The 13896-nt window shown below is 41.3% G+C and overlaps 1 protein-coding gene across 1 annotated transcript in view; it reads left to right on the plus strand.

The window, feature by feature from the left end:
- Positions 1 to 4383: 4383 nt before the first annotated feature.
- RUNX1 (RUNX family transcription factor 1) overlaps positions 4384 to 13896 on the plus strand; it is a 229720-nt gene continuing 220207 nt past the window's right edge. The window contains exons 1-2 of the mRNA XM_039482700.1: positions 4384 to 4449; positions 12560 to 12723. Of these exons, the coding sequence (XP_039338634.1) occupies positions 12561 to 12723 (163 nt within the window). The 5' untranslated portion in view covers positions 4384 to 4449; position 12560. The remainder of the gene's footprint in view (positions 4450 to 12559; positions 12724 to 13896) is intronic.

Consider the following 13896-nt stretch of genomic DNA (forward strand, 5'->3'; position numbering starts at 1 on the left):
GCAAGGAAAGCAAAACCCAGCAAACTTAATCTATTTCCATTGAGAGTCCAGCAACTTCTGAGGGGAAAAAAACTTAATGTTTTGGTGTGGTTCAGATCCTAAACCTGGAAAGAAACTTAAGCAAAAAGAGATGAACTGAGAACACAGGAATGACTGGCCATTCTAAGAAAAGTTCAGCAATTAATAACAAAGATCACATTTATATGAAAACCAGATGTACCCTCACTATCTGTGGGCATTAGTGACTGCTTTAAGGAACAGATTCAGTGCAGCAGCACTTGTTTGTTACTGGAAAGGGCAATATGGGGTGGGGTAAGAGCGGTGGGATTAGTGAGTTGGTGCACTAGATTTCTCCCTCTAATTATATGGGTTCAATCTTGAGTTAATTCATACATTAAAACCAGTATGTTCCTAACTCAGTGCCCTGTCTGCATGTATCTCATAACCAATCTGGCACGTTTGAGAGCTTTGTTCTGTTCAGCAGAGGCATGCACACAAATTAATATAGGATGGGTTTTTGTTCCTTTGAGGTGGAAATCTCATTGCAGAGAGACTAAGGCTCTGATTCACCATTGTGTTACACTAGTTTTATGCCAGTGTAACTCCAGTGATATAAGATTGCGGTAATACGCTGGTGAATCAGTTTGGTAAAGTGCAAAAGTGCAAACAGATATTTGCTAGTGGAACACAGTAAAGATACTTCCCTCCTGTAATTGAAAAGTGCCATGTGGATATGCTACATTAGAACTGGTCAGTTCTGGTTTTGTCTCTCCAAAAAAATTTAATTACCAGTATGTAACAGTTTTTAGTCAGTCCCCTACTTCACCTATTCAGTGACTGTTTTTACAAGTTGCATTATGTGAGAGGAGCATGGCCTCCCAGGACCTCCAGTGTGCTAGGATAATATTATCAGAAGCACCTGAGTCCCATTTTTAAAAGTGACTTAGGAGCTGATTGTTGGCTCCTAAGTACCTAAATTCAGTTTTGGGACCTATGTTTCTAAGTATGTCTTTGAAAATTTTACCTCTAAAGTCAGCTCAGAGACATAATTTCCCTGTGGCTTTTGTGACAGAAGCAGCTCTGCAGATCAGTTTGAGAACTGTTGATTTAGAAAATTTCCCACCACGCTGTAGTTGTCACTATTAAAACAGCACTATTTAAGTTGTACCAATTATTTTAAAAAGAATAAAGACCAACATTTTCAAACCTCAGTGCCTATATTTGGTCACTTATACCCCGTCAAATCAGAATGGCCTGATTTTTTTGGAAAGACCCCCAAACCCTTATCCTATTTGCCTCTGTTTCCCCCATCTAGGATAATTTTTGCCTGCCTCACAGGGTTATTGAGAGGTTTAGTTAGCTAATGTTTTTAAAGTGCTTAGAATCAGATTTAGGTATTAGCTCTTACGATTCCTATGTGTTCAGTATTCTAGTTCCATCATACTCTATAGGTTGTATGCATTCACAGCACAGAGCAGAGTTAGCAGTGTGCTCATTCTGTCCCACTCCCTTCTTAACAAAACACCCTAAGAGGGAAAATAAATCACAAACAGTTATGTTCAAATACCATTAAGTATCTGACTAAGCCCACGGAGCAAGACAATTTGAAGTTAACCTACTACAGTCACTTGAAGATCAAATTGACCAGATTTACATTCCCTCAAACCTCTGTGTTAAAATGACTTCCAAACACTCAAATATCTTATAGCGTATATCTATGCTGTGAGACCATGCCAAGGCATATTGTGGGCAGAGGGAAGGACATGTTTGCTTTTGTGGATTTATTTCACATCCTTAACACCGACTGAACTTATTTTCGGGCGAAAGGAGAGATTTTAATTAAACACATAAGCTGTCAAGTATAAGTGGGATATGTGTGACTCTGAGATGACTGTATAAATCAAATTATGCACTGTGTTGTTGGAGAAACCTATCAAAGCAATAGAGGGCGGTTCCTTTGCAGGTGTAAATTGTCATAGTGCCAGTGGAGCAATAGCCATTTATATCAGTTGAGGATCAGCCCCCCGGTATCATGCTCCAGTGCAAGGGTCATGCATAAAACTCAATACTTAACAAATAAGACTTGGTACCTACAGCATTTTTCATCTGACGATCTCAAAACACTTTACAAACAAATGAATTAAGCCTCACATCTCCTCTGCGAGGCAATGAGGCATTACGGTCCCTATTTTGCAGATGGGGAAATTGAGGTAGCAAGGTTAAATGATTTGCAGAGGGCTACCCAGCAAGTCTGTTTTGGAAGAACCAGCAAGCGAACACAGATCTAATACCCAGGCCCGTGCTTTGACCCTGAGGGGCCTGTCTACACAGTGTGTTAGTGCTCACTAGCTGAGATGTAAATTCTAGTGTGTACCAGTGTGCTGTGCACTCACTGTCCATGTGGACCATGCTGGCATGCACTTAAAGATCCCTACTGCGTGTTGATGTAGTACTGTGTGCACTGAATTTACACCCGAGCTGGTGCATGCTACCGCACTGTGTAGATAAGCCCTTGACCTGTATCCTTTCATACCCATGCGAATAGCTGTGCCCGTATGGGGCCTGATCCAAAACCCATTGAAGTCACTGGAAAGACTCTTACTGACTTCAGTGGTCTTCAGATTAGGCCCATAGTAGAGGAGAGCCCTAAGCCTTTTATTTTGAAGTTTAAGGATGTAGAAATAGAAAACGCAAATATAAAATGGGATTCAAACCTAGCAGTTTACTTTTGAGCAGACCCTGAAACCTTTTTATTTACTTCTTATTATCATTATTGTTTGGATTTCTTCTTCTTATTTTTTCTCTGGAGTCTGGACCTTGACTATCCCTTGACCAAGAAAATTGACAAAGTATAATTGACTATCCCTGCTGTATTATTTGTTAGAATGGCCAGTAACTAGCAGTCCCTTTGCTAGCGGTCAGTAAGTTACACTGTGCTGCATGGCTTTCTCTCAGCAACAGTGTCGAGATACTTAGTCTGCAACAGGAAAATGTCTGTATTTGGCTGATGACCTATTCTGAGGGCAGTGGTGTCCTGTTCTGAAAATAGGTGTTCTACTGTATGTAAAATGGCTCATTAGATTGGTTGGACAAAATGTCCTCCATGGAGTGGCAGGAAACTGTGTCGCTGTGCGTCTCGCTCACCGGGTTGGAAGAGGGTTGGAAACTCCCTCAAAGGATAATTTTGGAAGCAATTATGTTGTGCCACCTTTTCATCCAAGGCAGAATGTTTGTAGTGTTAGGGTAATCACTGTATTTTTGTATCATGGGGGTAGCCATGTTAGTCTGGATCTGTAAAAGCAGCAAAGAGTCTTGTGTCACCTTATAGACTAACAGACGTTTTGAAGCATGAGCTTTCATGGGTGAATACCCACTTCGTCGGATGCATGTGATGAAGTGGGTATTCACCCAAGAAAGCTCATGCTCCAAAACATCTGTTAGTCTATAAGGTGACACAAGACTCTTTGCTACTGTATTTTTGGTGCATAATTATGAAAGTGAGGGGGAGAAAAAGGAATGAAAACACAAACTTTGTCACTGAACTCTTCAACATCTGGCCTTACAAGATTAATTTAAGGAATGTAACAACCAGGGAGACTCATGGGAAAAAAATCAGTATTTTTATTATTGTTATTATTTATTTTATATATTTGTTTTATTTTTACACAGACCCGTTAACTTTCTTTCCTTACCTAAGTCATTTTGCTTGCCCGTGCACAACCATGAAAAGCTTATAATGGAAATATTTTTGTATGTATGTAGTGGAAAACACCAGTTTAAACAGGATGTTTGAGATCACAAGGACTGACCCAGAATCTGTGCCGGGACAGACATGAAAGCATGAAAATTTCATTCACAAAGGTTTTCTGGGACCACTTGTGTTTTTTTTAAAAGCCTAAACAGAGTCACGCACATGCTGGCTCAGAAGCTCCCACAGTGTTTCCAGAGCAGAGCCGATTGCTTTTAAAGTTATGCAGGGCTACATCCTCAATGGACAGAAGCCATGAACAGGACTGGGAGCAATTACCAGCTGAAGGAGAAGTTCATCTGCAGTGGATGCACTTTTGCCAGCTACTACCCTTGGAAGGCCCAGGGAGAGAGAGGCACAGTCAATCCCACGCCTACTTGTTTCCTTTCCCTTCTTTTGCCACAGTTTCAACTGATTTTGATTACTCTGGCGCCAAATAAATGAAAACCTTTCATAGACATATAATCACCCGTCACTGTGAAGAAAGGAAAAATGCTTATGTACTGCATGTTTATAAATACACTTAATGAAGAAAGGATAGCTCTGTCGTTCTAACCTCGTGCTGCTGGTAGCTTGCTGAACGTCATCAGGGCAAGCTGCCTGTTGGTTTTTTTTGTCTCTATTCCCGACGGGGTCTCTGGGATGATATGAACTGAGAGGTGGGTCCCCTCCCCAGTCCTAAAGGTTAGTGCTGATTGGAGGTAAGTGATCTGAGCCTTTTGAAAGCCAGAGTCAAGTGTGTTCCCATGCAGAGACATATTGTAACAGGAGTACATCAAAGGGAGAAGGAACTCTTACAGATTTAATCTGAATAATGTTGCAAGCCCAGGGTAATAAAATGATTCTGAGGTCCTCTGCAACATCCTGGAGTTTTGTCAATGCCAAGAGAAGGAGAGAAATAGAAGGGACAACTGGCATGCTCTTCGTGTGTGTGTGTGTGTGTATGTGTGTGTGTGTGTGTCTGGTGTATAGGCGTTAGATCATACGTTATGTGCTAATGTTCCTTGTGAAGGCATGCAAATCTTTTTGGCTATTTGGCAACAATAGAAAAGCTTTTTTTATAAAACATGGCATTATTGTTACTTTTGATTTGCATTGCAATGAAGAATGTGTATTTTTAACAAGTACAATACTTTTAAAGGTAACACTTGAAATGCTCTTTTCCTGAAAAAGAAGAGAAAATACTTATTTTTTCTGTTATATGTGCAGAAAATAAAAGAACAAAATAGCATGAAAATATTATCAGACCATGTAAATTAAGCTTTTTGACCCTCCTTCATTGCACGTCATATCTCAGATCTGCTGATACCTGCTATTTGCATTTGACTCGGACACACAAACACTAGCAAAATGTTTGCCCTTTGTAAACTATTGTCTGTGTTCTGGTTCTTAGAAATCATTAATGCAAAACTTCTCTTCATCTGAATCTTCAAAGAGCATTGAGTGGGAAAGAAAAGCTTCCAGTAAAAGGGCTGAAATGCTGTGACAAGAGGTGATAATGTTATTCTTTTGTGTCTTTCTGTAGGCATAATCAAATTGCACCACGCAGTGTGTGCGTGGGCGTTGGGGAAGGGCAGGAGAAAGGAAGAAAGGGCATTTTTGTTACAAGGACTGAAACTGAGTTGCTACCCTTTGTCAGCAACTTCCTAGAAAGAGGGAGAGGAGTAGGCAGAGTCCTTTGCCCTTATGCCCCCACATCTCTTTATTACGGCACAGAGATTTTTTTAACACTTACATTATTTTTTATTTACACATTTTATAGCTAAATATTTCACAGCCTGGCCTACTCTCACAACCTTCCGGTGAGTCTTGCAATATTTGGTGGTTTTCGGAAAGCCGCAAATCCTGAAGACAAATGATTCTGTGAGAATCTTGGCTTTCATTTAAAATTAACTCCAAAAGGATGTTTCTACACCTATGGTTGCAGAAAAAAGTTTGAAAACATGACCACAGTGTAATCTAAAGGCCCAAAAACCTGAACATTAAACAAATTAATTAACCAAATTAAAAGAACTTAAAATGTATTTTAAAGCCGATCTCATGAGTTTGGGGGACCTGACTCATGATCTCTGAATGGAACGGGGTTGGCAATTCTACCGACATAATAGCAATCAGAGCTTGGTGTTGATTGCAGTCCAGAGCTACGCCTTCCAAAATGGAGGATGACCTTTGCTCTCTACAGCCTCATCCACATTCTTAAACAACGACTTCTACCCTGGTGTCAGCGAACAGACTTCACTGTCTATGGCGGGGGTGGGGGGCGGGGAAGAAAGGGAAGAGTATGCATCCTTTAAATGGTAGCATTAAATTACTGTTTACCACTATCACCACCACCACCTCTTCTGTAAAAACAGGGCTTCAGGAAATAATTGGTCTTGTCTGATGCAGGATGCCTCCTAGCACACTGCTTCTCCATACCATCCCTTGCAGCCAGCTGGCCATGCCACAATTTAACCCTATAAAGCTACTTTCTTCCTTATTCCTACAAATAAAAAAGGGGGAATGGAATGGATATAACTGCCATTTGCACATGTGCCTTAAGGAGTTAAAACAAAGCTTCTCCCATCTGATGTGAGAGCGACAACATGCTTGTGTAAACCACACCTGCATTCCCAAGTTGGACATATGGATCTGGTGAGCAAAGTAAAATATTACCTAAGTAGACATTTTCATAATGAACCTGACCTGTGTCTAATTTAAACCAGACCATGATTTTTTAAAAAAATGTAACTGGGGATTATCTTTTACTTGGGAGATTAGACCAAAGTGAGTTTTGTTCACATATTCCTCAATTTAGACAATTTCATGGCTGTTGTCCAGTCGCTGATATTGAGACATAACTATCTAGCCACTCCTCTTGGCTCACAGGCTACTACACTGACTGAGCCAGTATCTCGGGGGCAATTCTTACATGATTGCCTCAGGCCAGTCGTCCAGGATACATACTGTTTTATCCCTGATTATCTTTCAGAAGAGGTCAGAAGGTTGTCGTCCCTTTCAAGGACATACTGTAGTAACTTTACATCAATGTAATTTAAGGCTCAAGTGGTGTAATTAGAAACAAGAGTTAAGTGAAAAGAGAGAAAATAAACTTAAAACAAACAAACAAAAAGGTACCTCTCACGTATCTAGTCCTGTACTCAACAAGAATAAAGCTATGGAAAGCAGACGGGAAGGGTGGGCTTGTGGTTAAGACAATAAATTGTGGCTCAGGTGATTGGGGTTCAGTACTTTATTCTACCACAGACTCCTGTGTGACTCTAGGCTAATCACTTAGCCTTTCTGCGTCAGTTTTCCATTTCTTGTCTGTCTTGTCTGTTTAGCTGGTAGACTCTTTGAGGCAGGGACTCTCGCATACAATGTGTTTGTACAGTGCCTAGCACAAGGGGGCCTTGATCTGGGATGGGGCCCTCTGCCCTATTATAATACAAATAATAAATAAGAAGTAGTGGATCTTGGTTTAGTGGTAGAAGTGCAAAATTGCCACCTTATCAGAAGGCTTTCTCCTTTTCTCCTGTGACCTGTTCACCACCTATCTCAGACACATCCTTCTTGTTTTTCCCCTCTCTTTACCTCTTACAGTCCAGCTATGCCTTTCACACACTGGTGCTGACTTGTATCTTGCCCTAGGGGTGCGCAACTCCTGCTCCACCCCAGGCCCCACCTCCACTCCACCCCTTCTTCCAAGCCCCCACCCTTGTGCCGCCTCTTCCTGCCCAGCTCCACTCCTCTCCCGAGCATGCCCTATCCCGCACTCCTCCCCCTGCTCCCAGCACCTCCTGCACACTGCGGAACAGCTGATCATGGCGAGCTGGAGGCACTGGGAGGAAGGGAGAGGAGTTGATCAGTGGGGCCGGCTGCCAGATGGGAGGCACTCGAGGGAGGAGCTGGCTGCCGGTGGGTGCTAAACATCCACTATTTTTTTTTCCGTGGATGCTCCAGCCTTTTTCTCCCCCATGCCCAACTGGTGTTTGCTGTGGTCTGTGCCCAGATTCATGCAGGGATGTATTGAGTGCTGGTTTCTAAACAGTTTCAGTTCCTGACCTTCTGTTCTACCTCTGCGTCGTGTCATCCCAAGGCTATCTCCTTTTTGTGCTGGCCTTAATAACCATGCTTTGAAGTGTCACTAAGACCAACTAAATCTTCTTTAAAAGATGCACGGTTTATATAATTGTAAAATTCATTCTTCACATTTTTTCTGCATTCTATCAAATGTGAATCAGAGACAGGCTAACTAATCTGTCATGGTCTCCTCTTAAAAGCAGTTTGTCACTTCAAGTGTAGCATTTAACTTCCAGCGTATTAATTTCACGTGCATCTGGATCTCTGGAATGACATCATGAACTAGACTGTAGGTTGTAACATCAGCAGTCCGCTCCTGAACAACTTGGAATGGGGACAATGTTTGGAATAACTTCAGTTGTCATAACTATACAGTTATCATAGAATCTCAGGGTTGGAAGGGACCTCAGGAGGTCACAGTTATGGACTAGAGCAGTGGGTTACTTCCTTGCTGGGCAAGATTTTAGCATAGGGTACATACTGTACCCTTCCTACCCTCCTCCTTATACAGCTTCTGCAGAATATTTCACTTTTGCTATGTATATCATCTAGCAAAAGCAGAACACTGTGTTGAGGCTCATGACAACAGCCAGTATGGACTTCACAGGAAATCTTTTTGTGATGTGGGTGGAGGTAATGTGTTCTCATAGCAGAAAGCGGAAGCTCATTTATAAAACTACCAGACCTGCAATATCCAGAGGATGCCCACTCCTCAAACTGTTGTGGTCAATGGAAAATTTCCAGTGACTTCAATGAGAGCAAGAATTTCTTCAAGAGTTTAATTATGCTATTTCTTAATCTTTTCTCTTTTATTGCGCTGGGGTGGCACAACAGGAAATAACGCATATGATTCTGACCGATATTTATGTTCCCACTTCTAAAACATCAAATAAAAGGAAGTGAAATCAAGCCATTTAGACAAGTGCATTTCATATTTTTAAAAGGAAACAAAATGAGCCAAGTTCATCCTTAATGAAAGATGATTAGATTCAGTGGAGTCTCACCAAGGAGGAATTTGACCCCATGTTTTCTTATTTTGGCTAGCATATACAGAATGCTTTTATTCAAGGAGGCATTTGCAGCCCTATATAAACTGAAAGTGAAAATGGCTTTTCAAAGGATCACAGCAGAATGAAGGGCCTGTAGCTATTACTCTAGATCCAGCAGGTTTAACTCTCAAAACAATGGTATCAGGCTGCAGTATCAGAATGTTTTTCCTAAGAAGCCCTGAACAGTAGTGCAAACTCTATTAAACAAACTTGCTACTAAGGGCTCTGGAGGACAAAAACAAAATGAAAACTACATGGGTTTGATTGTAAAATACATTTTAAAACCCCTGGGCCCAGTCCATTGCTTATTGAAGTCATTTGGATTCCTTCCACTGCCTTCATAGGCATTATACCAGCCTTTATTCTTTTGGAGTGGCAGTTTATACAGATCTCTTTGCTAAAGAGCACCTGTTGCAAACCTCCTTCCCTTGGCATTCTGTTTGTTCATGTGGTCTTCAGACTGTACATTGAGAGCCATTATTCTGGAGATTGATGTGCTGTGTGACTGATATCCAGGAGGAATTCCAGGGATTTCTCAAGTGACCTCACCTGAGGACATTTGTCATGGGATTTTCTACAAAAAAAGAATCTTTGAGCTGCATTTAGTTATAGGTTTTCAGAGTTCGATGTGCAGTGTGGGACTTAGAGGCTCATGCAAGCAAGGGAGTGCTCCTAATTCACTATGATCTCTGCCATACATGAACCTGTGGTTCTGTTAGTTATATTATTGTAAATTATTTTCAGTAAGAAATCTGAAGACAGGAAACTCAATCGTACATTATATTGTCTATGATTTAAGAAATTAATTGATCATATTTTGGGTGTGGGAGAAAGGGCTTATTTCTTTTAGTTGCATTTCATAACCCTCTTAGAGATGGTATCCTGAGAGTGAAGCCCTCTTTTTATCCTCAGTATGGGTGTGTACAGCATATTATGTCTCAACAGTGCAAACATCTATCCACTGCCCTGCTACTCCTCAATTCTAACCTGAAGGGACCAGGGCCACCCAGAGGATTCAGGGAGCCTGTGGCAAAGCAATTTTGGGGGCCCCTTCCATAAAAAAAAAGTTGCAATACTATAGAATACTATATTCTTGTGGGGGCCCCTGTGGGGCCCGGGGCCTGGGGAAAATTGCCCCACTTCCCCTCCCCACCGCCCCGGGGCAGCCCTGGAAGGGACCACTTCTTGTGGTATGAGGATTCAAGGTTTCTACGTCAGTCCAATCTTGTCTCCTCTGACTAAATGACCAAAAAAGGTGTCAGTATTAGTGGTTTTTGTGTTGGGCACTTACTTGTCTTCTAGAAATTAATCTGAAACCACAAACTCACTCCAGCCAACAGTGTTCAGTTAATAAGTGTTTTGACTCTCTACCCCATTAGATCGAGCCACCCAGACTCTTATGATTTGGAGATTCTTGCTCCTCTTGTTTTGCATTCTGAAGCTGAGTCCCATACTGCATTCCACATTTAGGGTCTAGCAGATTAAGGACCATTGGTACACCTTGAGCAAAGGGAGAGCCTCAGGATACAGGTCCAACTTTCACTGCTCAAATGGAATGTTCACCGAATCTACATCAAGAATAAAAATGCTTTAAGAATAGAAATAATAGTAATAGTAAAAATTAAGGAGGGAAATGAGAGAGTTCTACTGCCATGATTTATTTTTAAAGCTATTGCACCTTGCCCATACATTTGAGTGATACCAGTCATCACCCTCTCAGTGATTGCTAGGAATAAGGCCACCCATTAATTAGATAGATGGATATACTCCATGGTCACAATTTTCAAAAGCAACTACTGATTTTGAGTGTATCAGCCTTTGGGTACCCATCTTGAGCCACCTCAAAGGGGCCTGATCTCGGAAAATGCTGAGCACCAGCCTTCTGAAAATCAGGCCTTTTTGTTGTGGCCCAAAATGAACACCCAAAATTGCTAGTCACTTTTGAAATTCTTGGCCTTCAAGTCTGTAGAAAACTTCCTAATTAAAACAGTATTTCCATACAAGCAAGGGAGCGCTCTGAATTTCACTGATCTCTGTTGTACATGAACCTGTGGTTTTGTTAGTTATAATATTAATTATTTTCAATAAGAAATCCCAAGACATGAAACTCAAATCATAGAAAATATAATGTATGATCAAGAAATTAATTTAATATAAGCCGGGGTGTGGGAGAAAGGACCAAAATGCCATGGTGCTTTTTTCAAAGCTGTACCAAACACACAGGGTTCAATCTATATGGATACAAAAAACAGCCTTTTCATAGTTATCTTTTGTGCTGTCATCATTTATAAGTCATGCAGCAGGAAGAAGAGGATCCTGATTTGATATTGTGAGGAAAGATTTCCAGAGTTGCTGCAGGGGGGGCTGTGGGGGGGGGGGAAATCACAGGTATTAGAGTCAAATTCTGTTCCCAATTGCTCCAGGGTAACTCCATTAAAACAGTGGATTTGCTCTATGTCTACGTGCTGTACGTGAGGGTAAAATTTGACCTGGTAGGTGGAAAGTGACTCAGTAGTTGTAAATTATGATTCAAGGGTATTTTTCCTCCCCCTAAAGATTTTATTTTCAGGTTCCCTTTCACTCTTGTGTCTGCATTTTGAATGCTCAGCACTCTCTTCTGCTTGTAGGGAACCTTGTTCCACTCTGTACATTGGCCAATGTATGATCAGCTTTTTAAGTGACAAGAAGGGCACTTTTTTACTCATGATGGGACATCTCAACCATGTGGTATCCCATCCACCTATTCAAAATGCAGTTTTCTGTCAGGATTAAAGCTTAAACTAACTTCATGTTAAGGGAAACTCTCATAATGAAGTGTTCCATTTACTTCATCATATTGCCAAGTACTGTGCTGCACAGTGTAAGGCAAACTGCATGGCACATGTATACCACAGTGAAGAAAAGGAAAGAAATGATTACATTGATTTCTGTAGTGCACATTGCCATAGTGTCTGGGACATCAGATAAGGAGTTACTGGCTGCATTGGGAGTGTGAGGTCAGGGTCTAATCTTCTGCATGTAAAGCAAGGTTAGTAACCACTATGCTACTAATCTACCTGCCTAAACACTGTTCTATTCTAAATTAACTAATCTACCTCACATGGTACATGGTGGGTATTTTGGGGAGAGAGGACAGTAGGTTCTAGAAAAGAGGCAAAATATCATTCTGCTTAAGAATCATAGAATATCAGGGTTAGAAGGGACCTAAGGAAATCATCTAGTCCAACCCCCTGCTCAAAGCAGGCCTAATCCCCAGATAAATTTTTACCCCAGTTCCCTAAATAGCCCCCTTAAGGATTGAACTCACAACATTAGGTTTAGCAGGCTAATGCACAAACCACTGAGCTATCCCTCCTCCCCAAAAAGAGTCTGATGACTAGCTATATGCCTGATTCAACACCCCTTAGAAGTCTGTGGAAGGACTCTGACTTTAGTGAGGGTTGGATTAGGCCCAATAATGTCAGTCAATGGGTGTCAGTGTATTTAGAGTCCATTCTGATTTGGAGCCTGTAAAGTACAGATGAAACCCTTGAGGAAATACAGGTAATGATGCTATACTAGCGTTTGCTGTAAACAAAGTGAAAGGGCATTATTTTCTCTGCCAGAGCCCTTACTGGGGGCCAGCAAAAAGTTAGTAGCAGATGGAATAGTAAATTATTATGTGTTTGACTACAAAGGAAACTCAAACCTTTTCTTGCAGGATGTGCCCAGTTCACAGCTGCCATCCGCTTCAATTTAGCACATCTCCAAACCTGCAATTAACTCTCTTGAGCGTTTCACTTTGTGGAAAAGGAGCAAACGCAGACAATGCCATAAGGAGTGCACATGGAAGAAAAAGCAGGCAAATCCAGCATGGAAAACAAGGTAAATGATCCCTTTAACCATTCTTTCCTTTTGTTAAGCTAGTCCCCAGCAATCCAATCATGGCATTAAACCCTTCCTTTAAAAGAACTGTGATAATAACTTTTTGCAGTGGTTCCAGGCAACTAGGCACTGACACACTCTTTCATCTTAAGTCTACTTGAACGACAGCATTCCTCTGATTTATTTAGCAATAAGGTTCATTTATGTGCTATCAGGTAAATTTTTTCATGAAGGTCTGGCATATCACTCAACCTCCTCCCCAACAGTCACCTCCACTCCACTGTATGTGAAACACAGCTGCTAAGACCCTCTTCCTTGGCCATTACTCTGACCTCATCCCTGGTTTCCCACTTTCTGCTGCATCAAAGTCAAGTTTTGTGTCCTCAGCTTCAAGACTCTTCATGACTTTTCCCTTCTCTGCTCTTGTCTCTTTATTGTGGTGCCCACTTCCTACTATAGAAATAATACCAGCTTCAATCCGCTGATTACCAACTTCTCCCACAGCCATCTTGGAACTTTCTTCAATGCTGCCTGTGCATAGAACATCCTCCCTGAACTAGTGCATAAGGCCTTCCTTTTCTCCCTTTGAATCCCTCCTCAACACCAATTTCTACCCCAGTGCCTATGTGAAATTTGCCCTCTAACAATGGCTAGGTAGAAGGCCAATTAGGGTTGTTAAGTGTGAAAATTTTGAAAGGCACTTACCCGAGTTAGGTGCCCAGTTCCCAATGAAATTCACTGGATATGTTTGAAAATTTTACCGTGATAAATCCATTTTTTAAAATTCCCCCACAGCCTTTATATGCTGCTTGTCTTTGTGAGTTCTTTTGGAGCAGGGACTTTTTATTATGTGCACATACAGTGTCTAGCACAGTCAGGCCTTTCTCCTTAGTCTGGGGATTGTAGGCACTCCCACAATCAAAATAATATAATACAACTTCCAACCACTGTATATTTAGATATTTTTAAGCTGCCCATGACCATTTTATCTGGTTGCATTTGACTAGTCATCAAAATGGAGTTCATTCTTAGCTGGGCAAGATCCCAATCTGTGGGTAATAAAAAAAAATGTGCTAAGGAGGAGAAACTTAACTGTGTTGGTTTTGGCAGTTGTGTGCATGATTGGGGCATTATGGAAAGGCAAAAAACAGAAATAGTACAGAGACATCAATA

The sequence above is a fragment of the Mauremys reevesii genome, linkage group 1 (genome assembly GCF_016161935.1).
Source record: "Mauremys reevesii isolate NIE-2019 linkage group 1, ASM1616193v1, whole genome shotgun sequence".
In the NCBI taxonomy this organism is placed as follows: domain Eukaryota; kingdom Metazoa; phylum Chordata; order Testudines; family Geoemydidae; genus Mauremys; species Mauremys reevesii.